The sequence below is a fragment of the Calonectris borealis genome, chromosome 24 (genome assembly GCF_964195595.1).
Source record: "Calonectris borealis chromosome 24, bCalBor7.hap1.2, whole genome shotgun sequence".
Lineage (NCBI taxonomy): Eukaryota > Metazoa > Chordata > Aves > Procellariiformes > Procellariidae > Calonectris > Calonectris borealis.
Window position 1 is genome coordinate 1,421,160 of NC_134335.1, and position 23,733 is coordinate 1,444,892.

At 62.0% G+C, this 23,733-nt stretch overlaps 2 protein-coding genes across 2 annotated transcripts; one reads left to right on the top strand and one right to left on the bottom strand.

The window, feature by feature from the left end:
* Nucleotides 1-558: 558 nt before the first annotated feature.
* Nucleotides 559-11,062, bottom strand: TMPRSS13 (transmembrane serine protease 13). Its single transcript, XM_075172686.1, has 13 exons — nucleotides 11,042-11,062; nucleotides 5,269-5,440; nucleotides 4,802-4,903; nucleotides 3,888-4,010; nucleotides 3,671-3,800; nucleotides 3,298-3,390; nucleotides 3,165-3,208; nucleotides 2,719-2,878; nucleotides 2,403-2,575; nucleotides 1,846-1,944; nucleotides 1,412-1,554; nucleotides 1,108-1,260; nucleotides 559-975 (listed from the first exon to the last, which is right to left on the bottom strand). The coding sequence occupies exons 1-13, from the start codon at nucleotides 11,060-11,062 to the stop codon at nucleotides 961-963; spliced, it is 1,428 nt and encodes a 475-aa protein (XP_075028787.1). The 3' UTR covers nucleotides 559-960.
* Nucleotides 11,063-16,555: 5,493 nt separating this feature from the next.
* IL10RA (interleukin 10 receptor subunit alpha) lies at nucleotides 16,556-21,773 on the top strand. The gene is made up of 7 exons (XM_075172858.1): nucleotides 16,556-16,668; nucleotides 17,640-17,760; nucleotides 17,884-18,062; nucleotides 18,396-18,562; nucleotides 18,899-19,049; nucleotides 19,235-19,359; nucleotides 19,489-21,773. Exons 1-7 carry the CDS (start codon nucleotides 16,605-16,607, stop codon nucleotides 20,476-20,478), a joined length of 1,797 nt encoding a protein of 598 aa, XP_075028959.1. The 5' UTR covers nucleotides 16,556-16,604; the 3' UTR covers nucleotides 20,479-21,773.
* Nucleotides 21,774-23,733: the final 1,960 nt, after the last annotated feature.

The following is a 23,733-nucleotide window of genomic DNA, read 5'->3' on the forward strand; positions in this document are numbered from 1 at the left end:
GCCTTTGGCTGCTGCTGGCTTCTGTCACGCCTCCTGCGGCCCCCCCTGGAGAGCAGGCCTGCCCCACGCCGCTGCCGAAATCCTCATCAGAGCAGGGGGGGGAACCGAGCGCGGCTGCATGCAGTCCTGGGAGGGAGTGCTTGCTCTGACCACATCCACGGCATGGAAAAATAAACAAACGGGTATTTCTCTCACGGGGAGGAACATCATTTAAAAGGCGCTTCCTAAACCTATCTGCAAACATGAGAGCAACTACTGCTCCTCCCAGAGGGTGCTGTAACTGCACCTCGGGGCTCCCCTTTGCTCAGCCCTCTCTGGAGAGCACAGGGAGCATGGCCTCGCAGGTCGGGGCGGCTGTTGCCTGCCAGCACAGCATGGCACTCAGCTGCACGGTGCCGGCTGAGCCCTGGCCCGCACCCCAAGGCAGCACAGCTGCGACCTGGCAGCAGCGTGCAGAGGAGAGGGCTCCCTCGCCACGGGCGCCCCACGGCTTTCCTGCTGCTCGCTTCCATCCGCAACCTCCTCCGGATCGGCGGGCAGCACTAGCAGCCCCTCGCCCGCCAAGTGTGCTGCAGTCCTGCCAGGAAGCACTCGCGACACCCCCGTCCGGACACGTCTATTTACACCAGGAGAACCACAGACACAGGGCAAGGAGGCACCTCCCAGCCGGCACGGCCAGCCACCGGCGCAGGCTGCTGCCCCCCGCGCCTGCCCCGCCGGGGCTGGCTGGCTGCTCTGCCCAGCCGCTGCCAGGCCGCCTCCCTTGCGCCGGGCGAGGGCAGAGTCACTTTGCAGGCGCCGCATTTTCAGAGGCTGGGGGCAGCGACGGGTCCCTGGCTGCGTGGACAGTCCCGAGACAGGTGGGGGGATATGCTGGTAGCATCATGCCCTGGCAGCAGCCAAGGGCAGGGGCCCACGCCGGCCGGAGAGGGACAGCCCAGGCAAGTGTCCATCCTGGTGTTAGTCGTTCTCGCTCTGCAGGGGAGAGAGGGGAGGGCAAGGGTGAGGTGCCAGGGGCTGGGCGGGGGGGATACGGCCCCTCTCAATGCACCCGGGGCCGCCTGGTAAGTCTCCCTGCCCGAGCACAGCCCTGCCATGCCACCTCACCTCCATTTTGCTGTATATCCAGCTGAGGAGCTTTGTCACGCGTGTGTAAACACCGGGCTTGTTCTTCTGGCCACATCCTGTCCCCCAGCTCGTCACCCCGGCCACATACCAGCGGCCGTTGTCTTCACAGACCAGGGGCCCTCCGCTGTCACCCTGGCACAGAGGGGCAGAGCGGTGAGGAGAGGAGACAGGAGATGCCCCTCTGCTGGTACCCAGCCGGGGGACACCGGCGTGCGGGAAAAGGGGGCAGCCCTGCCAGTCCCGTGCCACCTTGCCTGGCAGCGACTGTGTGCCCCCGGCTCACCTGGCACGCATCTTTCCCTCCCTGCAGGTACCCGGCGCACATCATCCGTGGGGTCAGGTAGCCCTCGTACACCTTGTCGCTGTTGCAGATCTTGTAGTCAATCAGCTTCACCTCGGCCTCCCGCAGCTTCGGGGACGTGTTATCTGCAAGGCAGGAGGAGCCGTGGGGCAGGGTGGGCCTCGTCCCCCCACCGCCCCCGGGCCCCTCCGCAGCACCAGGCGTTTCCGCGGCAGTGAGGGAGGAAGCTGGTGTTTCTTGCAGGCCTTATTTCTGCAGAGCCGCACAGCCGGGAGGGCAACCTCTGCGAGTCACCCCTGTGGGAACTGCCCTCGAATACAGCAGCAGAGCCGCGCTCGCTCCTCTCGCACGCTGCGTTCGCAGCTCGGGCTGCGGCACACAGGAGCTGCCTGCGGAGCGCCGGCGTCCTCCCTCACCTTCGTTCTCCCTGGTCTTCCCAAAGCCAGTGATGAAGCAGGACCTGCCAGTCTGGAATCGCTGGCCGTACATGGGGAGGCAGGCTGGGCGAACCTGAGCTGGAGGGAGACATGATGAAAACCAGGCAAGGAGAGCGGGATGAGTCACCCAGGAGCAAAATAGCTGCTGTAGTCAACAGCCCTATGGCTAGGGAGGAGCGGGGTGCACAGGAAACGCTCCCCTCTGCGCCCACCCAGGCAGGGTCTCTGCTGGCCCCCCGCCACACTGCCCACGTGGGGCATGGCGAGCAGCACAACGCTGGCTGCACAGCCGAGCCCACGGCTGCCTCTGCGCCAGGCCCTGCCAGGGGAGGGTGGGCCAGTTCCTGACCACGGGACAGGCAAGGCAAAGCAGTGCGGCCACAGCAGCGCGGGAGGCTCCAGCTGGCAGCAGCCCCGTGCGGCCCAGGGACGGCTCCGAGGGGACCCGAGCTGCCTCTTGCTCCTGCCCATCCCCAGGCTCTCTCTTGCCCCCGAACACCAGCCCCAGCCGGGCCCAGCAAGCTGGGAGGCCTCACCTGAGAGCGTCAGCGGCCTGGAGAGCTTCATGAGAGCAATGTCGTAGTCATCGTGATCATCGCTGTAGTTGGAGTTGATGATGACCTGGGAGACGGGGATGCCCTCTGCGCGCTGCTTCAGGTCCGAGACCCCGCCATACACCTTCCAGTCGTCGAGGATCTTCATGCTGTTCCTGGGTGGGGAGAGGTGGGGGCAGCGAGGAGTGAGACGCAGGGCGCGGGCCGGGCCGAGTGCCTGCGCGAGGGCTGCCGGCCGCAGCCGGTGCCCCCGGGCTGGACAGCAGCACTGCGGGCAGCTGCCTGCGGCAGCACTCACATGAAGAAGCAGTGGGCTGCCGTGAGGACCCACTGTGCGTCGATGATGGTGCCGCCGCAGATGTGGATCGGCCCGTACTGCACGCTGACTTGCCAGGGCCATTTGCTCACGGAGGTTTCCTTTCCTCCGATGATCCGGCCAGAAATCCTCTGCCCACAAGCTGGAGGGGAGAGCGGGGCTGAGAGAAGGGCTCAGAGAGGAGGCAAGCCTGGAGGGGGAGGCGCACAACATCCCCACCGCCCGCAGGCACCAGCCGTGCTCGGTAGTTCATAGGGGCCAGCGGAGGCCATGGGAATGCAATCTTCGTAGTTTTCCATTACCCAGAAAGTTTGCTGGAAAATGCCCCATTTGCCCAACCCTGTGCAAAGAAAGGAGGAAAGCGCTCCCAAGCCTGGGTTTGGCCTCACCCGCCCTTGGCCTCGTGCCCTGCCAGCCAGCCCCCTTACTTGTGCATCGGAGGGAGACGTACTTTCCCGTGGGACACTGTGAGCTGCAGGAGAGAGGAGAGAGACGCAGCCTCAGCCACGGCCCTGCGGCACTGGGGCAGGGGCAGGGCCAGGAGGAGACGCTGCCCAGTACCTGTTGAGGCTCTGCTGGATAGTCTCTCGCTCGTCGGTCACGGTGAGGGTCTTGCCGGAGACGTGCAGGGGAACGTATTCGGTCTGCGACGCACTGGGAGGGGAGAGGAGAGAGACAGTGAGGGTCCCTCCTCGCTGGGCACTGCCCGCCCGGTCCCTGCCTTCTCAAAGAGGCTCTGCACACTAAACCTGGGGGGGACAGACCGAAACACCCAGAGCAGCGCTGGACACACAGCCTTCCAGCGGAAAAGCACAATGCTGGGGGGAAGAGCACAGCAGACTGTGCACCTGGCCAGGGCAGGAGGGCCAGAGCCATGCCAGGGGCTGGCAGGACCCCAGCGCCCGAGCAGGACGACCTGTCCCCGGGGAATTACTTCTGAAATCCCAGCTGCCGGCAGGTCTTTCTGGAGAAGGAGTCGTCCCAGGCGCTGCTGCACACCGGCAGCCACTGGCTCTCAGCGCTGGAGTAGATGTGGAGCAAGGACTCGTCGGACGCGAAGCGCACTGCCGGGATGGAGCAGGCGGGTCAGTGGTACCCAGCGCCCCGGGGGCTCCCCTCGCTACCACCACCCCTGGCTCCTGGTGCCTCACCGCAGCCCAGCTCGTCGCTCCTCTGGGAGCAGTCGACGATGCCGTCGCAGCGCACGGGCCTGTCCTTGCAGCTCTCGGCGGGCTCCTTGTACACGATGCCGGTCTGCGACCGCCAGAACATAACTGGAAGCAAGCACACGTTGTGGTGAAGCCGGGGCTGGTGGCAGGGGCTTACTGTGGGCGAGGGTGCTGTGACCCACCCAGACGGGAGTCCAGAGGAGGTCTGCCATGCGCAGGGGCACTCCCAAACACCAGGCGTGAGCTTGGGTGCAGGGCTGCCGTTTGAGCCAAGATTGAAGAGCTGCAGGACGCACGGCTGAAGGAGGACTGGCCAGCCCTGAGCATCCCCCCATGCCAGCCCAGCTGCGTGCAGCTCAGCTGCTGCAAGCCTCTCTCACTTAACCCACTTCTAGCTTGCTCCTGCAGAAAGATGCACTCAGCCCACCGAACGCTTCAAGACCGCCAGCTACAGCAGCTGGAGAACCGGCAGCTAGATGTTACGAGGATTGAAGTGATTCCCCCAGTTTCTGTGCCTGTTCCGCCTACGGACTGCACTTGGTTTGATGGGTCCTGCCTGCCAACCCTGCGCCCCAGGGAGGGCGAGCATGGGTGCTGCTGGGGGTGCCCTGCCGCCCACCGAGGCAAGCCCAGGAGAAGGCAGGCGCGGTGCGGCCCCCCCGTCCCGCCCGGGACCGCAGGGAGCCCAAGCGGCGGCTCTCCCTTCCGCGGCGTGTCCACCAGATGTCAGGAACACTCAGGAAATGGGAAGAGCACATCTCTGCCTGCTCGCCTCCAGCCCGGGGGTTTCCCTGTGGCACTTCCCAGCGTAAGTCTCCCAGCCTCTACTGACCCCCACCCCTCTGAGGCTCCCCCCCAGGGAGCCCCAAGCCGCCCCGGGCTGGGACCCCACTCACACAGCAGGATGAGGGCGATGAGCAGCACGATGAGGATGGAGACGCAGAAGATGAGTGCAAGCCGCCGCTGGCTCATGCAGGGAGCTCTGAACATGGAGGATCCTGGCAGCGGGGCGGAGGCAGGGTCAGGGGGAGCGGCTGCCTCCCCAGGCTGCCCACTAGCACGTGCCAGGACCTCCCCGGCCCCCCACGCGCCCGGCTCCCCAGAGGACTGACGAGATGTGGGGGAGCAGGGCCATGCACACCCCACACCTCCCTGTGGCACCCCCCTATCCTGCCGTGGTCACTGTCCTCTCCCTTGCCCCTGCACCCGTCACATCCCCAGGGAAACACCAGCCCGTGGCTGAGGCTTGTGCCAGCAGCGGGCACAGGGACCCATTCCCTGCCTGCCTCCCTCCCTCCCTCCCCACCCTAGGTGGGACCGGGGCCAGGGTGGCCAGAGACTGCCCTCGGCACCATTCTCTTACGTGTGCTCTCACAGGTCGTGCAGGGGGACGGGCCTGGGCTGGACTCTGGGCTGTAGGGCTTGAAGCTAATGCCGAGGACACTTTCTGGAGGCTGCGGAGGCCGGGCACCGAAAATGCTGCTGACTGTGGAGGCATGGAGGCTGGGAGGGACGCTGCTGGGCGATGCCGTGGTCTGCGAGCAGAGGAGACCGTTACTGGCAATGACCGTTGCCCACCGGAGAGGCCCTGAGGCTGCCACCCCGCCGCCCAGGCAGCCGTGAAGGCAAAGGCGATGCGGAGCCGAGCTCCCCGGCTCGGCGCGGAGCTCCCCGGCACGGCCAGCCGTTGCCGCTGGTGGCTATCCTTCCACAGTGCCATGAAGAGCACGGCCAGCCGTTGCCGCTGGTGGCTATCCTTCCACAGTGCCATGAACGGCACGGCAAGCTACCGCTGCGGTGCCTCTTTCTGTACCATGGAGCCCGAGCCGTATCCCATCCAGGACGGCTGAAAACCTCTTTGTTGCAGAGCTTTCCCCCTTTAGGTGGCTGCTGGCCAAATTTCTCAAACTGATGGCTTTGATCAGAGCGATCAGCCGGTTATTTGGCATCAGGTCATTCACGCTGTGGCCCAGTTCCACGGGGCTAGTGCCCCAATTTATGCATCTATCCTTAATTAGCCATTTGAAAAATACAGTGCAATTTCCAGTTGTTATTTAGTAATACTTAATAATCAGTGTTTTCCAAGCCCTGAAACATCCTGCACCCTGGAATGCTGTTCCGCAGTTGTGTCACTCCTGATCCATGAATTTGCAAAAGAATATGTATTTGTTTCCTTTCCTCAAGATACACTCTTCCAAGCGCTCCATCAGCTTCGATCAGCTACAGAAGCGAGAGCCTCTCATTTTCCTTCAGAGAGGACCTGTGTACAAAGCCCACAATAAATCCGTTTTTCTGCCACTGTAATTTCATTTGTAAAATCTCGGATACATCTCTGGCAATGAGAAACGCCTGCGTGCCTTACAGAAACTGCAAGGGCATCGCCAGCCAGCACACGGCAGTGACAGCCCGGCCTGGCCTTCATTCTCGGCAGGGGCTTACCACGCCGCCTCGCTCCTCCCGCCCGCTGTCTCCCGGCACTGCTCCCAGCACCATACAGCCAGGACCGGCCCGGTGTGCACCCGGCTGTGCAAGGGAAGCCAGTTGCTGCGGGTCAGATTTGGACTATGTCCCTACAGGCAACATCACTCCTGTCCCGTAGGAGAGGCACCCAAGGGAGAAGCAGAGCTGCCATCCTTTGGCAGCAGAGCGCAGCCAGCTCGGGCACCCGCGCCCCAGCCCACCTCCCAGAGGACCGCTTACCTGCCAGGAGGAGGGCTCAAACACGCCCCTCTGGAAGCCTGTCTCTGCTTTTTGGCCCTGCAGCTGCTAGCGATCACATTTCCCCATAACCAGAAAACATCCCCTTCCCTGCCAAGCCAGCAAGCGGCACCTGGGCTGGTGCACGGCTCTGGGAAGGGGCAGAGAGGATGGGGGCGTGGGGCAGAGCAGGAGCAGCGGCAGGAGCCGCCGCCGAGTCGCCCCCTTCCAGCTGGATTTCCTCTACCGTCGTGTTTCCTGCCGGGAATCAAGGGGCGTAATGAGCACGTCAGGAGCCCGCTCAGGCTCACGCTTTGTAAATACGGCTGTGCCCTTTCTTGCAATGCGGTGGTGTAACTTCCTGGGCATTATCCCGTGAGTCACGCACCCCGGCGTGGCCACGCGCGCTCCCTGCGCAGGGTCTGCCTCAGCCCCCAGCTGAACATGGCGGGGGACGCGCCACCTCCTGAACTGTGCCTTAGTAACTGCTCGCAGCCCAGGCGCATCAGCGCCGAGCCAGCAGGCGCAGCACCCCGGGCTCCCAGGGAGGCTGCCTGGCCACCCGCCCTGGCCAGCAGCGGGGTGCGCAGGGCCACCCCCGGCACAGGCTCTCAGTCCTGCCGGCACAGACCTCCTCCCGCTGCCCGCGGGGCCCTTGGCACAGACACCGCTAACGTCTCCTGGCCATCAAGAGCCACTTCCCTGCTCACATCAGGGGATGGGGACTGAGCGAGCAGCTCCCCGGCCTCCTGCACGCATGGTGAGCAGCAGAGGCAGTTTCTGTTTCACAGCACCACCCACCTCTTCTCACCCCTTCCCCACCAGACAGCGATAACAAGCCCGAATTTGCTCAGCCTGCAGCTGAAGGCCAGTTTTCCCTACACCTGAATTTCACAGCAGCCGTGTGGGCAAGCCCAGGGCAGCCGTGCTGCAGGCTTGCCTGCTTGTGGGCTCTCCCAAAGGTGCTGGGGAGCGCAGGAGAGCCCCTCGGCGTGCTCTGCGGGGCTGGGCTGGCACAGCAGCCAGGAGGGCTGGAGAGCGCCCCGGCAGTGTCCTCCCCTAATGAGTCTGAGCAGTCACACCGATGGGATTCAGGTTCTTGCAGCAAGTATTGCACGCCCGCACCGTGAAACATCCCTGGATATCCTTAGTGCCCATTGTTAGAAAGCGTACCCGATCAGCGAGAGCGCCAGAGCTGCAGCGGGTCCTGCGCCACTGCTTTGCAGAAACAAAGCAATGAGCAGATGCCAGAAATCCTTCCTAGGAAGACAATTTCTCCTGTCTATGTGTAAATGAGGTTTTTGTAAATACCCAGTCAGTATCATTTACATTGGCACTTGTATGCTATCTCCAGATGTCTGATATTTCACGTGCCTCATCCTGCAGCACGCGTAAACCTTCGTTTATCAGATCAGCAGAATTACAATGCTGTTAAGGACAAACCTCTCCACTGTACTAGAAAACACAGCCCAGCTTCACCAGTAAGCCAGTGATGCTGGATGCTAAAGCGTTTCTACCTCCAGTGTACAAACATTTCAAATTAACACCTAAGTTCACTATAGGTTAAATTGCTCTTATTATTCCTTAGCAGGAAACACATGCCCTTTCTTACACTCAGGTGAACTATTAGCTACTGATTTCCTTAAAAGTCTAAAGTCCAAGGTTTTTTTTTTTTTTCCAGGTCTATCGCAGAAGCGAACAAAACTTTTACCACGGGCTCCTGGCAACCAGCATAACTGCTTGCTGTTGTACAGCCACTGGAGCAGAGAACAAACAGCAGCGGCTTTACGAAGATACTTCTGTTAAGGAGCATGCATTACCCTGGTGAGTGAGCTGCGACTTCTGCCCACAAAACCTTTACTCATCCTTTGCTGGCTTTTGAGTAAAAGTCAGACCCGGAGCCATGCCTATCTCAGCACATGGCTGCGGTTTGAGCCCTTTTTCTGACGTCCTCTCTGCAAATGTTCCACCAGCCGCGAGAGCGTTAAGCGCTGCTGTGGGCTGGTGCCTGAAAGTCAGGTGTGGGGAGGGGGAGCACAACCAGCTCCTTTCCGAGCTCGGCGGGGCTGACTGTCGGACAACGGGGGAGGAGAGATGCTGGGGACACGCGAGGGGACTCCTCGCCCGCTCTGCTTGCCTCGCGCCCGGCCCAGCCCAGGCTGCCTGGGAGACGAGTAGACAGTACCTGTCTGCAACATAAGCCCTTTGCTAAACTTGCCGTGAGCGTAACCACCACCTCGGTCCTTCTTCGCTCTGCTCTCCTCCAAGGCTCTGAGCAAAGCTGGGAAAAGCACCGGCGCCACAGACAGCAGCGCCAGAGAAGCCCATCCCCTTTGCACCGTGAGCTGCCACGTGCACTGTCCTGCACGACTCCCTGCCGCAGAGGGAAGGCCACCAAATCCATGCCAGCAGAAGGCAATCACCAGGGCAAAGGCCATCCGGGCTGGGTTCGAGGCTCGGGATCCACGCGTGATGGGGAGGGAAGGCAGGGAAACCAGCCAGCCATCACCCGCAGTTTCGGAGTGGGAGGGAGAGCGGAAGAAGCCAGGCAACACCTGGGGTGTTGCAACTGGACCCAGGGCCCAGCCGTGTCTCGGAGGAGCAGAAGGGCATGGCAGCTACCCAAAATTTGGAGCATCAAGAGGGAAGGGAAGCAGCCCGGCTTAAATAAGCTGGAAGGAGCGGCCTAAATAGGTGATCATCTTTCCCAGCTGAGCTCGGCAGCCCGCCCCTCACCATCGCTCTCTGCTGCTCACAGCCCGTTGTTCGGGGCAGGAAGCAGCTCCCCCACCTGCTTGCGGAGCGCTGATTCTCCACAGCAGATTAGCTCAGCCAGCACACAACAGCGACATTGTCCTCCTGCTCACCTGGGGCAAAACCCTCCCGAGCCTGTGAAAGCCCCCGTTCCCTCCTGTAACCCCCGTCCCGCCGCAGCTGAGCGGTGGCTCGGCAGTGCCTCCCCGGGAGGGGGCAGACCCCCGTCCAAGCCACGGCCCCCCCGGCTCGCCAGCCTCTCTCCCCCGGCTGCTGACGGCGTGGGGCTGGCCACAGCTGCTGGGGCCACGGGGCCAAACCGGGCAGGGGCTGTGGGAGGACGCTGCCGAGACCCGGATGCCGTAAAGGGGCAATGCACGGGGAAGTGAAATCCCAAAGCACGCAAGGGCCATTTTGCAAGTGCAGATGACAAGCCGAGTCGATTGAGTCAGCCCGATCTGGCCAGGGCCATGTTGCCTTATGCCAGTGTGAGCAGCCCTTCAGGCAGAGATCAGAAAATGTTCCAGGGGGTGAGTAATCGCTGCTCACCCCATTCCACGGATGGGCAAACCGAGGCTCGGAAAGATGAAGCGACTCTCTTGCAGTTGCAGAGCCGCGGGTGGCACCTGGGACTCCTCATGGCCCATTTAATCCAAGTGACAAAGGCAAGGTGGCCCAGGGGGGATGCCCAGTATTGGGTAACTGTCTCCATATGTGGGCATCCGAATTCCTGCCCCACTCTTACCAAGACGCGGTGCTGCTGCCCGCTTTTGGGGCCACCCAGAGCCGGGATCACACTGCAAAGCAGTGCTGGGGGCAGGCTGTCCCTCCCTCGGGACCCAGCCAGGATCTGGCACGCGCCCACTCTGCTCCTGCTCCTGGCTGCCTCTGGGGCACCCACACACCAAGGGGCAGGGAGAGGGTGGCTTTTACAGCTGGCCCTGCATCCCCTCGGGCCCCGTCCACCCCGTCACTGCCGGCTTTGCACGTTCCGGACGTCGCTGGCACAGCCGGCAGCGCTCAGCGCGGTAATTACCCACTGCCTCGCCCGGGCGGGCTGAGCCCAGTGCCCAGCCAGGGATGGATGTTTTCCTCATGACAGGAGGCTCGGCAAGGCCCCACGGCTGAGACCGAGCAGGCCCCGGTCAACCCAGCCCAAAAAGGGCATGGGAAAACTGCCAGGAGAGCAGGCGAGGGAGAGCAGCAGGGGCCGGGGCCACCGGCATGCTGCCGCTGCTACCGACGTGCTGGTGGGAGGTGCCAGACGGCTCAGGAAGGTGCAGCTCCCATGGGTGCCAAGCGGCACCGGCTCCCACCGGCAGCGCCAGCCTGCCCTGCCAGCCGGTCCCCCCAGTTCGCAAGTCCGCTCCAGCGTGGAAAAGCAGCGGTGCCGGGGTCCCTGAGGCCTCCTCTGCTGGCACGGGGCTGACACCGGCGATGCTGGTGGCAGTCCTCCTCCCTCCGTGTGCCGAGGGGGTGCCAGAGGCAGCAGCCCCACAGGCAGCTTGCCCCGGGTCCTTCTCCCCGCCGGCAGCATCAGGTTGCTGCGAAGGCAACGCCCCAGAGAGCAGGAGGGAGAAACCGGGCCCTCCACCAAATCCCGAGGAAAGCGGGTCCGTACGGCCACAGAGCAATCCCTGGTACTCCTAGCCAGGTCAGAGCTGGAGGAGCTGCCCGTGCCTTACCGGAGAGGTTTTCCCGTCCATCGGCCGCTGCAGGGCTGGGCTGGGATCACAGCTCCGGCACAGCCATCCTTCGCTGCGCGGCGCGGTGCGGAGCGAAGTCAGGACCGCGGGGACAGGGCAGAATCTGTTTGGCGAGCGGGCTCGTACGTCAGTGCCAGTGCCGGGCGCGGAGGGAAACCAGTCCGACCTGCCGCCCAGCTCCACCGCCGCCTGTTTCCCAACTGCTCCAGGCACAGCATGCAAAATACCTGCCTCTGCTGCCGGTCGCTCCAGCCAGGCACTGAGGAAAGCTGGGCAGGGACAGCAGGAACCCCAGCTGCGGCCAAAGGTCTGGGAGCAGGTCTGGCCCTGGGGACAGCAGCATCCCGGGCACCGGGGGCCGCTGCAGGCTCCTCACCTCTCTCCCGGCTGCCTGCCCGCCAAAGCCCCCACCTTCTCTACGGCGTGTGCCCACCACGCGCTCGCCTCACCTCTCCTGCCCCGGCCAAGGGCTGCGAGCGCCAGCTGAGGATGGGAGAGGAGGGGCTGTGCAGCCATGTGCCAACCCCAGCAAAACCCCTCTCATGTGCCCCAGGTGGCCGAGAAGCCTAGAATGCCCTGTTTCAAGGGAATTGAAATGCCATTTCCCTCTAGTTTCTCTGGAGGCTTTTTCACTCCTTTGTTAATGGAATGATGCTTTCGCACGTGCAAGGAGAAAGCAGTGGTCTCCTGCTTCCTCTGTGGGTGTGAGCTAGGAGATACTTTGCTTAACCCAGAACTCACATTTCGGAGAAACAGGTGAAAATATCCAGATTAAAAGGAAAAAAGCCCAGCTCCATTGTATGCTTTCTGATGCCCAGAGCCCAAACCCATGTCCCTCGGTGCCACGTGCCCCGCTCGCCCCAGCCCCTGGCTGCCAGAGGAGCGGCTGCGGGGCGGATGAACGAGGCTGGTGGGGAGGCTGTGCCTGCACTCCCTGCCAGCCGGGGCTGCACCACGGTCTCTGCTCTGTGCTGCACGGCAGAGAGGTGGGATGGTTTCCCAGAGATGCAGCCGGTGCTTCATGTAACCCAGGCTGCTCCCAGCTTCGGGCAGTGTGTGGATGAGCAGCCTCTGGGATAAGAGGTCATTGCAAGAAATGGCCCCGCTCCTGCCTGCCCGCGAGGGCTGGCACCGGGCGGTACGAGGGCAGCGCGTGGCTCGGCAGGGAGGAGGGCAACCTCTCCGATGGCCCGGTCCCGGGAGGCTCTGCCTGGTGGCATGGTGCCTCCCGTGAGCCCCATCCCGACACTCTATTTTCCAGGCACATTTCTCCCGGCATTATTCATAGCGTAAGGCCCTTATTCATCCGGCTCTCCACCCACACCTGCTCATCAAAAGGGCAGGAGACAAGCAGCGCCGTCCAAGCTTGGAGGAAACCTGCTTCAAAGCCCCCTTGATTTCAAGGCTGAAAATCCCAGGATGGATCCCGCTGTCCCCTCCACCCTGCCCCAAGGCTCCCCATCCCGTCCCTTCCCAGAGGGGTCAACTCCTATCCTTCTCCTGCACGCAGCCAAACCCGGCCGGCCAGAGAGGGCGATCGGGGAGCTCGGAGGAGAAGACCGACACCTGAGTCCATCCTGGTCTTGGTGTTTACTTGTGTTTTCTTCTGGCAAGGTCATTGTCAAGCCTTTTGCCTGCCTCTCTCCAGTGAGCCCACCCAGGACCTCGCTGCCCCGGCAGGTCCAGCACGTGCGCTTCAGTGCACGAGGCAAATGCTTCCTGCGGCGATGGCCGCCTGCTCTGGGGACCCCCTGCTTCCAGGTTGGTTTCTGAGCCAGCCCTCGCCCTGCAGCACACTCCTCTTTAGTTTTCACACGCAGGACTAACAGCATTTTGTTTGCTTTTTGCAGCTACCCTGTGCTTCCGAGGGCTCTGCCCCGCTGGGGTGCAGGAGTGGAGGGAGGCAGGGGCTGGCCAAGCGGCGAGCTGCATCCCTGGACAGCCCTGAGCTGGCCTTGCCCGCGTGCCCGCACAAGCTGCCGCATCCTCATCTGAAAAGGGATTCTCAGAAAGTAGCTCCAGGTAGCAGCTCCAGGAATGATTGTTTGCTGGTGTTTCTACAAAGCCACCTACAGAAAGCAAGTTACAGAGAACCGTGTGTCTGGGCTTGACCCCGGCAACCTGATGTTAAATGTCATGCGTGCACAACACCTCCCGAGTGAAATCCTCACCCTTTCTTGCTGGTAACCGCTCCTATGAACCCTGCTGCACCCTCCTGCCCTCCCGCTAGCAAACGGGGTGCTAACAGATGCACAGCCGGAGCTAGCCCAGGAGAGCCCGGCAGCTCCTCCACTCTCTGCTCAGACCTCCAGGCATGAGGGAATGAGGAAGGGAAGAGGATAACTCTGCTCTTCCCGGCAAAGCGCTTTGTCCTGCGGCAGGGCTGCACCCATGCAGAACCAGCCCTCTGGCCCCAGCCCGAGCCCTGCGCCGCACGGTGCAGCGTCGCTGCCCGAGCCTGCACCTCCGGGGCTGTACGATCTTCCTACCGCCCTGAGCAAAACTCCCCGAGGTCCACAGTGGTGGAGGGCAGGGAAAAGCAGAGCCCAGCTCCACCAGGTGTTCTCCAGGCAGGGTTTCTCTGCGGTGGTGCCACCCTGCCCGGCCGACACGGTGGCCTGCGAGGGGATATTTCAGGGTCAGCCACATCACCGCGGGGCTCGGGGGCTGCTGGGAATCCCAAGCCCACTCCAGCCTTGCCCGTGCAGAAGCTGTCGGCGTTGCTGAGGCTGCGGCAACCTCAGGCACGGCCGCAGAGCGGCAGCTCCAGGATGTGGGTGCCGCGCAAGGGAGCAGCAGCCAGGCAGGTGGGAGGACAGAGCCGAGGACGTGCTGTGCCCTGCAGCCTGCCCCGCAGACGTGGGCAGCCCCTTTGCCGAGTGGATCCCCTAGCAGCTGGCAGGAGGGTCCTGGCGGGTCCTTGCAGCTCCCAGCCCTCGCTGCCCCCGAGAGGAGCTGCAGAGGCTCTGGGGAAAGACCTGCCGTGCGGTTCTGACTCAGGTGATTTCCAGGTTATTAAAAACATGGCTACTCCTATTCAAAGATTAGTCAATTATTTTGAAGATGAAAAGGAAACTCAGCAGCGTTCTCGAGGGCTGGTTTGACCCGTGAACTCAAAACCTCTCCTGCCAACACTGAAAACGTGGGGCTGCTCTTTTCTGTGACACTTAGGTTTTAACGTGGTGCTTCACGTCAGCAGCGCCTGACGCAAAGCTCATCTGTTGTTATCACTGGGTCCCCTGCCTGTGCTGGGGCTGCAGGGGCTGGGGGGTTCCTCAGCGCAGTGCATGGCTGTGGGACAGGGCTGCGTGCCGGGCGGGGGCGGCTGTGCCCGTCTGCCTTGGGCTGGGAAGACAGGTCTGCCCTCCTTTCCCTGAGAGCAGCGGCTCCCTCCCCGGGGCCCCTCGCAGCAGAGCTGGTGGCAGCGAAGGTAGCAGGGAGGCATGAAGTCTGCAGCCTCGGGGATGCCAAGCAGTGATTTATGGGGGATGGGGGAAAGCACCGACGAGACAGGGATCCTGGGCAGCACACTGCCGCCCTGTCCCGGCACCAGCTCCTCCTGTGGCATCTGGCAGTACCCGCACCCGTGCAGCAGCTAGGGTGAGGGTGCCAGCACGAGCACCGCAGGGTGACTGCGCCGCCCACAATCTGAGCGTTCAGCAGAACTGTCATTTCTCCTCAGCCTGTTTCATTTTCCTCCAAATCAGCAACCGCTTCTCCCAAGCTCCTGAGCCACCTCACCCGCAGAACCAGCCCCGCGGTGTCTTTTCCACAAGGCTCCCTCCTTCCTCATTTTTGGTCCCATTGCTTTTCATTTTCATTCCTTTACATGAAACACGAGCTGTGGCTTTGTGTGGGATGGGCTGTGCTTCATCTCAGGACTACTAAATTCAGTGGCTGCCAGATCTGACTCACGAGCTGGTAGCAGAGTGACAGGACATCAGCTGGTCTCCCAAAGAGGGGAGAATAAAGCCAAGCCAGGGTGAAGCCAGGGAGGGGATCTGCTGCTGGAGCCGTCCTCCCCTGCCCGTCCCTACGGCTGGCCCTCAGCAGAGGACCAGCCGTCGGCGAGGGAGAGCCCCTCCCCGCTGCCAGGCACCCAGCATCACCCCATGCCTATATTCGCCATGGCCCCGGCAGAGCGAAGCCGAAGCCTGTGTGTCCCTGGGTGCCACAGGAGCCAGGCATGCCACCGTGCCGTGCCCGAGGTCCTGCCGCCAGGCACTGGAGGTCGGCTCGGTGGCACCGCTGGACCCACCCTGCAGCTGACGAATTTGCTGGTGCTCTGGCAAGGCTGCGAGTTCGAGGAAGCCCGTGGACTTTAGCAGGAAGGATGAGTCAGGCGATGGACTCTGTTCAGAGTCAGGGGAAAAAGCAGAAATCTCCCACTTTGGGCATTTAAGATGGCTCTTTGAGGAGCCGCTTTGCTGCAGCAAAGGGACCCGAGGTCCTGCACCTCTATGCCCACCAAGCCAGGGACTGCTCTGAAGCTTTCTGAGGCTGTTCAGAGCACTCTCGGTTTCTCTTGCTCTTTTTATCTGTGTCCTTTCCACTAATTCCCCAGTGGGAAATTCCTCTTCTTGAGACAAATTGCTCTCCATCACATGAGGGCCCCGGGTTTGCACAGGCCCCAGGAAAGCCCTCGAGCCAGCTCTGTTGTAATGCAGCCTGCCAGAAGGCAAAGCAGAGGACTCGCAGTCCACTTGGTGGCAATTCAGGTCCTCGCACCTGAGGCCAGCATCACCAGACAGGCAGGACACCGCCGTGGGGCCAGAGCCCCGCAGCCACGCGCATCACAGCAGTACCGGGACCCCGGGTCTGGCTGACGGCTGCCAGCGCCCTGGGGACAGCTTACAGCCCCCTCCGCCGCACCCAGCTTCAGAGCCTGTGATGCCACCCATGAGCGCAGGCGTTTGCAGGACACGCAATAGCCCAGAGGCTGTCACTCGGCCCCAGAAATGGGGAAAGGCGAACTGCAGACCGAAGCAGGAGCGTACGGGTTGAGCCCAAAGGAAGGGAAAGCAAGAACCCCCTCCCGGGGCTCCAGGGCTCCCCAGGGCTGGCTATGACGTGGCCGGCTTTAGCCGCTGGCAGGACAGGACACTGGCCCAAGGGGACACTGCTGGGCAGGTGCTGTGCTCAGTAAAATCCCTGTGATGGGTCATCCTAGGTGCTAACGCTCGCCCCCTGTGCTTTTAACATCTCATTTAACAATGAAGCAGCAAAGGCAGGCGCATGATTTACTCCTATTGTCCCTTTCTCAGTGGTGTACCGTTTTGTTCAGAAAAGCCCCCAAAGCTCTTCCTTTAAGGCCGCTTGTAGGAAATGCCCAGCCTGGGCTGCGAGTTTAGCTGTGGGTGAGTGGGTGGACAGTAAAGAAAAGTGGAAGTGGCTACGCAGCTACTTTCCTCCTGTGCGCTAACGCCTCCGAGACGTCACTGAGCCAGCCTCCAGGGGAAAAACAAGCGTTCAGCAGCCCGCCAGAGCAGAGCTCGGCACCCTGTTCGCTCAGCCCAGCGCCCGCAGAGGATGCTGAGCCGGCATGGCCCCCTCCGCCACAGCCCTGGCACTGTGCGTGGCACTGCTCCTCGCCCGGCGGACGGACGGTGAGTCTCTCTTGCCCACACCACGCTGGTCTTCAGCTCCCCGCTCGTTGTGTCTGGGCCCCCTGGCTCCCAGCAGGCAGCTCTGCTCCCCTCCGCACCCAAGATCCCGGCACCGGGCTGGGGACCGAGACGGGGGAAGGCATGCAGGGCAGGCGGCGAGCGGAGCTGCTGTGGTTTGGAGCTGCAGTTCGGACACCTTTGCTGGCTGGTCAGTGCTTAGGCTGGCCGTGCCTGCGGGCTCCTGCCTGCTCGGAGCAGGACACGGCCAGGGCTCCCTGCTCGCCACTCGCCTTTCTTCGCTGTTCGGGAGCCTAAAGGCTGTATTAGTCCTCAGGCGTCAGCCTTGCTTATCTCCACCAGCGGGGACCACGGTGCCTTGTATTGCGGTGAAACGGCCTGGTCGCTAGCGCAGAGCTCTGCTGACAGCCGTCCTCCCCGGGCAGCGGCGCGGCTTAGCTTTGGTGGCGGCCAGCAGCTGCTGAGGAAACCAGCACAGAGCGGGTGACGGATATGCTTTGCTGCCAGGCAACAATACCGAAATTCAGGCAGGAGGTGTGAAAAAGGCTATTTCTTCCAGACAGCAGATAAGCAAAACAGGAAAGCTAAATCCAAACAGAGCTGCTAGCAAACGGCAGGGGCGGTCAGGGATGCAAATACAGCAGGCTGCTTTCTTGGGCCGGAAAAGCACCGAGATCCTCTCGGCGGGGCTGAGCCGGGCTCTCCCCAGAAGAGAGAGGAAGGGAAAGAGGGGGACAAGCAAACACTGAAACCTGGAAGTGGGACAGGCCTGGGCACATCCTTGCGCTTTTTGGGTGGGTGGGTGGGTGGTCACTGCTGAACACAGGGGGTCGAGCTCCAGGCGAGCCATTGAGGAGACAATCGCAAGGAGCTCTGCCCAGCTCCTGCGGGCACCAGCGGGACGGGACAGGACGCCGTGCAGCCTCGCCTAACGCTTGCCTTCGGTCCCGCAGGTGAGAAGCTGGCGAGGCCCACGCGCGTGCGCTTTGCTGCGGAGATAGCGCATCACCTGCTGCGGTGGGAGCCGGGACACAACAACTCCAGTGATGTCCGCTACGAAGTGGAGCACAAAGTGTGAGTACAGCGATGGGGGTGCAAGGGGGTTCGGCCCCTGCCCGGGATCCGATACCGACAGCAGTGACAACCGAGTCCCTGGCCTGCCCACGCTGCTCTCACCCCAAGCGCTTCTCCCTGCAGCTACGGCACGAATTTCTCCTGGACAGCCATCCCGAACTGCATGAAGATCTCGGGGCACTCCTGCGACCTCACGTACTACACCCTGGATCCTGGACGGCGCTACTATGCACGGGTCAGGGCCGTGTCTGGAAACCACACGTCCCCATGGCAAAGGACCAACAGTTTCTCCCCGCAAGAAGGTAGGTCGGGTGTCTGCCTCCACCCTGCGGCCAGAGGCAGGAGGCTTCGAGGATGGCAGAGGTCAGGTGCCAACCTGCTTGGGAAGAACTTTGGGACAGATGAGAGCAGGGATGTTTCTCTCTTCATCGCTTCCTGGAGGGCAGCCGGGCTGCGGGATGGGATGGGATGGGATGGGATGGGATGGGATGGGATGGGATGGGATGGGATGGGACAAACCTAGGACAGGCAGCACTGGCTGCGAGGAACACGCACAGCTCAGTCCACTGCAAAGGCTCTTAGAGCTGCCAACAGGAGAAAACCCTGACGTGCTCTTCCAACTGACTTGTTTCCAGCCAGCCTGCGCCTGTCAGGCCAGAGCCTCTCTGTGACAGGCAACACCATCCACGTGCAGCTGCAGCTGCTCCTCAGGGTGGGGAACCTCACCGTGAAATACGACAACATACAGAAGCACACGAGGCGATACCGGGTGTATGTCAGGAGGGCGCAGGACAATCGGACGGTGAGATGAGTTGCTGGTCCCGTGCTGTCCCCATCTGTCACACGCAGTGCTGCTCAAGTTGAAAACCACATTTTTAAAGCACAGTCTTCTGTAAAACTTAATATCGAGCATTCTCACAGCCACCACATCGCAGAGAGATTTCTCTGCATATTTTATTGCAGTAGGTTCCCCAACTCCTGTTGGGATTTTGGGTCTAGCTGCTGTCAGCCATATTGCGAAGCACCCTGGGGACTTTCCCCAGGGGACAGTGGAGGAGGAGGGAGGAAAGCACAGGGCCCAGCACTCCCGCAGGAGCCGGGGGCTCTCAGGTACCAGCCCGCACTCTGGTCGTTGCAGTACGAAGTGCTGGAGAACGCCCCGGTGTTCAACATCAGCAATCTCTTCTGGGACACGGAGTACTGCATCAGCGTGGAGCCCGACGTGGCCAGCCGGCACACCCACGCCACGCGCACCGACGAGCAGTGTGTCACCATCGGCGAGAAAGACAGTAAGTGGCACGGGAGCCAGGGAAGGGCGGCCTTGCGGGACACGGATCCTCCTCAGCCTCCCGGCCCTAGAGGCACGGGGGTCTGCACCAGGGCTGCCGCTCCGTGCCCCCGCTGCAGGGCCTTCGTGCTATGTGCACCGCAGACTCTGCCTTGCCCCCTCACCTGGGCACGTCCTCTCTTGCAGGGAGCGCAGAGTTTGTCCTGAGCACCATCAGCTCCTCCTTCATCACCCTGTTGCTCTTGGGCCTGCTGGGGGCTCTGCTGGTGTGCACCTACATCAAGAAACCCGTGAGGCCGCCGTCCGTCCTGGTAAGGCAGCCGGGCACGCGGCACCCTTTGCAGCCAGTGCGAGGGTGCAGGCTTGCGTAGCTGTTGGGAGAGGCAGGCAATAAGCAGGGACAAAGCACGGCTCACTCCCCTCTTTTCTCTCCCTCCCAGAAGTCTTTCATAAAGCAGAGCTCACTCTGGGTGGAGCAGGAGTCCTCATCCTCGGGCAGCCCGGACGCAGACCCTGTCCAGCAGCTGTTCCTGTGCCAGAAGGAGCCGCAGCAGGACAGCGGCCTGGACGGTAGCACCAGCATAGCCCAGCTGCCCCTGGAGAAGGGCTGGAGGCTCCCAGCATGGCCCGAGGACTGCGTGTGCCTGCTGGGGCCAGGGGCCATGGGGAGCGGAGACAGCAGCTGCACCAGCACCGACAGCGGCATTTGCCTGCACACCTCCTCCTCTGAACTGAGCTGCTCCTCAGGCCCCGAGCCCCAGGGCTACAAGCGGCAGCTGCCCGCTGGCGACGACAGCGGCGTGGGCTTGGAGGGCACCTGCCCTCACCCCACATGCTCCTCCGGCAGCGGGAAGGCCAGCCCCGCAGAGGCCAGGCAGCCCCACGGAGGGGAGCTCGGCCTCTCCCCTGCCGCCGGCCAGGACGGCCAGCGAGACGTGGAGTTCCGTGGGTACCTGCAGCAGTCCAAGGGCACGGTGGAGCCAGGGCAGGACCCAGCCAAGGGGGTGCCCTTCTTGGGCTGTGCAGGACCCCCGCAGGGCCCGGCTAGCACTGACATCGTGCTGGATGTAGAGTGCTCCGAGCTGGCTGTGGCCAAAGGGTATTTGAAGCAGTCCTCTCCTGAGCATCCCCGCAGCCACACACAGGACCTTGCTCCATGGGGGCCCCCTCAGCAGCCCACTGCCTGGGACTTTTCCAGCCAGGTGGGGCCCCGAGCCCCCACTCTGCTGAGCTATGGGGCTCCGGGTGCTCCCTTGGCCTCCAAAGCTGGCCCCGAGCTCCTGAAAGCTCCCTTCAACCTGAGCATCTTCAACACTGACCTCCTGGGGACGCTGCCCCTCATCCCCAGCCTCAGCACCAACGAGTGGCTCACGCTGCAAATCAACCCCCTGAGCCTGCTCAACGGGGACAGCAAGGACAGCCGCCTGTGAGCCGTCCCCATTCTGGGGACCAGGTGCCCCAGCACGCACGCTGACCCAACTACCTCTTCTAGCCACTGCCCACAGGGAGCAGCTACTCCGATAAGCTACCACCGACCCCTGAATCAAACTGAGCGGTGCCCCAGCCAAGACCTGCCCGAGAAGCACCAGCTTAGCTACTTCTGGGGCTGCTTTGGCCCTGGTACCGCTCTGGCCAGCGCCCAGCACACCCTGAACCTTCCCTCCAGCCAGTCTCCGGTGCAAAGCTAACGAGACACAGGGACGGGCTGCGCTGGAGGGGCTCGCCCCCCATCCTCTGACCACCAAGCCCAAGGGTACAAGGTTTCCAAAGGGCGACCCTGCCTTGTCTGCCCTCCCCAGCAGCCCAGCGGGGAGCACGCAGCCCCCGGGCTCAGGGCCAAGCTCGGGGCCGGGGCCAGCGCCAGCCCTGCGCTTCCCCCTCGCTTCCCCCTTTCACAGGCGAGCGCCGGGCCCCTCCAGCTGACGTCCACGCTGCCGATGCCATCCAAACCTTTCACAACACAGACACCGAAAGCAAAGAGTGGGCTGATGTCAGCCATCCTGCTGCCGGGAGCGCGGAGCTCCCACCCTGGCTGGCCTCACTTGGAAGGAGCAAGGGACTTTCCTGACCCTACAGAGACCCTTCAGCATTCAGCCCCTATGGCAGAGACCCGGGGTGCTGGCTACCTCCGACGGGATGCAGGATGCGTGCAGCAGCTGCTGTATGAGCCCAGCACGAGCCAGGGCAGCCCTGCCCACACTATGGTCCATGTTCTGCCACTATTGCGTACAGTCATTATTTATTCTATTTAATTTGTAAATACAGAAAGTATGTGGTGTTATTTATTTGGTCCATTCATCTGTACATCCTCTTCTAAGGTCAAGCTGCGCCTTCTGTTTTCAGATACGGACTTTCCCCTGCAGCAAAGGGCAACGTGCCTTTGCCTCACATGGGGAAGAGCATTTCCACATCACAACTGGAAAAAAAGAAGAACAAAGCCAGCCCACTGAGAGCTTCACACTCATCTGAGGACCGGGGTAGTTGTCCCAGGCGAGCGTTGTGCTGTGAGAGCACGCATCGGAGGAGCGGCAGGGAAAAGGACCTGGGCAGCCTGCGGTGATTTCAGAGGGGTGCACTGGGCGTGCAGCGCATCCCACAGGGCAGCAGCTTGGGGACCACGCACTGGGGAAGGACAGGAGCACCTCCAGGGCAGAGCGGCACAAGTTGAAACTGGGGAATAGTTTCTGTCAGAATGGAAACAAACATGAGATGGGACCAACTTACCGTGGGCTCCATTTGACTACTGCCAGATCACTGGAGAGTTTTTCCAAAAGTCACTTAGTTTCCAAGAACCTTCACGGTGGGATAGTCCCGTTAAAACTGTTGGTGGAAACCCAGCTCGGGGAGTACTGTTTTTCAGGTGAAAACATGAATCACCGCAGTCAGGAGAAAGGTTGGTGATGCATTGCTACGTTTCCTTCTGTCACCTCCGACGTTGCACTACTCGCACTTAAGATACGCTCCGTGCGTCACGCAGAGGGCCCGGCCGCTGGCTGTGGTGGGCACCCGCCGCAGCAGCACCACCGATGCCAGCTGCGTGCCTGCTGCCAGGCATGCTCCTGCCCTTCCATTTCCACCATCTCTTCGGCCTCTGGGTATTTTGGGGGTTGGGGTTTTTCACTTTATTTTTTTCAACTTCCTCTGAAAAACGGAGTCATCAAAACTAAGCACGACTTTTTTTTTTTCTTTCTTTTAAATGCTCCTGACGTCAAGCTCTGCGGCCGGATCCTGCGCAGCGCTGGGTGCTGCCGGTTCCTGCTCGCCACGAAGGGCTCCAGCCGGCAGTGTCCAGGGGCAGCACCCAGGGCTCTTCTCTCAATGAAACCCAGATAAATGTGCCAGAAAGCCACAGACCACGTGCTTTGGCTTCCATAGCCAAGGGCATGGATGGTCCCTCCGGCTCTTTGGAAATCCCAGATGCTCACATTTTCCTGAATTAAGTCACAGCCTTTCACACGGAGGATATTCGGCTCTGACTCCTCCTGCAAGCGGCTCTCCTCCTCCTGCTCCTCCTGGCAGCAGGGAGCACCGCACCTCGGCCACCCCAGCGAGGGGCTGCACCCGTGCAAACCCCTTTCCTCCCGCGGCACCAGCCTATGCAAATGTTTCCAATGCGTTTCCAACAACAGGGCTGCAAAGCCCCCAGCATTGCACAAACCCTGCGAGGAGCAGCGCTGCAGGCACGGGGAAGGAGAAGGGAGGGGGAAGGCAGAGGGGGTCGGCCCAGGAGGGGCGCAGGTGTCCGTCTGACCCACTGCAGGCTGGCATATAGCACAAGAGGCAAGTGCTCGGGTCGCTCAGGCTTTGCAAGGGCTGGCGTTTCTTGGGCAGCGGTATCCCTCCCCAGGCAGGGTGCTGGGGAGCAGGGGGTACGGCCGTTTCACCCGCCCCGGCTGCCTGCAGAGCCACCCCGCACGCAGGGTCTCGTGCACAGGAAGGCGGCGTGAAACCACAGAGCCCGAGCTCCTGGCCCCCGGGCAGGCTCCCGCAGCCACCCCACTCCAGCCCAGCCCCTTTCCCGACCCCAGTGATCCCACGGGCTCTGCGGCTGGCCGCCCGCGCCCTTGCAAGCCAGGGTGCAGACTGGGGGTCTCTGCTCCGTCCTCACCAGTTTCCCCACACACAGCCACACGGTCTCCTGAGTTTCTCTTCCTTTTCCTTCTCAGAAAACAGTTTGCAAAGAAACAGTCCAAGCCCCCGTGCCTTGCCAGCCCCCACCTGCCGGGCGGGGGCCCCTCTCCGAGGGCGGCAGCGCGCTTTGCCAGGGCTGCTCTTGTGCTTCAGGCACTTCCATGGCCGGTTGTTCTGCCAAGGTTGAAGGCAGCTGGCGCGAGAAAGCCACAAGAAAGCCCACAGGGGCTTGTTGAGCTGTTTGCTTGCACTATCAGTGCAGAGGACAAATTTCCACATTAGTCCAGATATTTGACCGAGAAGGGAAGTCTGAAGCAGTCTCATTTCCTTATGGCATTTTCCCCAATTTCACAAAACCAGCCATCCAGTTCCGTGAGTCATTACCACCTTTTTTAGCTGGTTCCTTGCACTCCCACTGCCCTGTTCACCAACAGCCTGGCCCAAGGTCTCCTGGGCATGCAGCTGGTTGGTCCCGAGGGCTGGGGTGTCTGTGAGCCGTGGAGAAGGCGGCTTTTCTCTCCAGGATGCATGCTGAGGAAGCCTGGGATAAGGCA

What these genes read in the sequence shown, in the direction of transcription:
- IL10RA (XM_075172858.1), top strand. Translation starts at nt 16,605, where the DNA reads ATGGCCCCCTCCGCCACAGCCCTGGCACTGTGCGTGGCACTGCTCCTC. An exon ending in CCTCGCCCGGCGGACGGACG is followed by an intron (nt 16,669 to 17,639) that starts GTGAGTCTCTCT and finishes TCGGTCCCGCAG; the next exon opens with GTGAGAAGCTGGCGAGGCCC. An exon ending in CAGTTTCTCCCCGCAAGAAG is followed by an intron (nt 18,063 to 18,395) that starts GTAGGTCGGGTG and finishes ACTTGTTTCCAG; the next exon opens with CCAGCCTGCGCCTGTCAGGC.
- TMPRSS13 (XM_075172686.1), bottom strand. Translation starts at nt 11,062, where the DNA reads ATGGACGGGAAAACCTCTCCG. An exon ending in CGGCAGCTGGGATTTCAGAA is followed by an intron (nt 3,391 to 3,670) that starts GTAATTCCCCGG and finishes CTCCCCTCCCAG; the next exon opens with TGCGTCGCAGACCGAATACG. An exon ending in GAGGGAAAGATGCGTGCCAG is followed by an intron (nt 1,261 to 1,411) that starts GTGAGCCGGGGG and finishes CCTCTGTGCCAG; the next exon opens with GGTGACAGCGGAGGGCCCCT.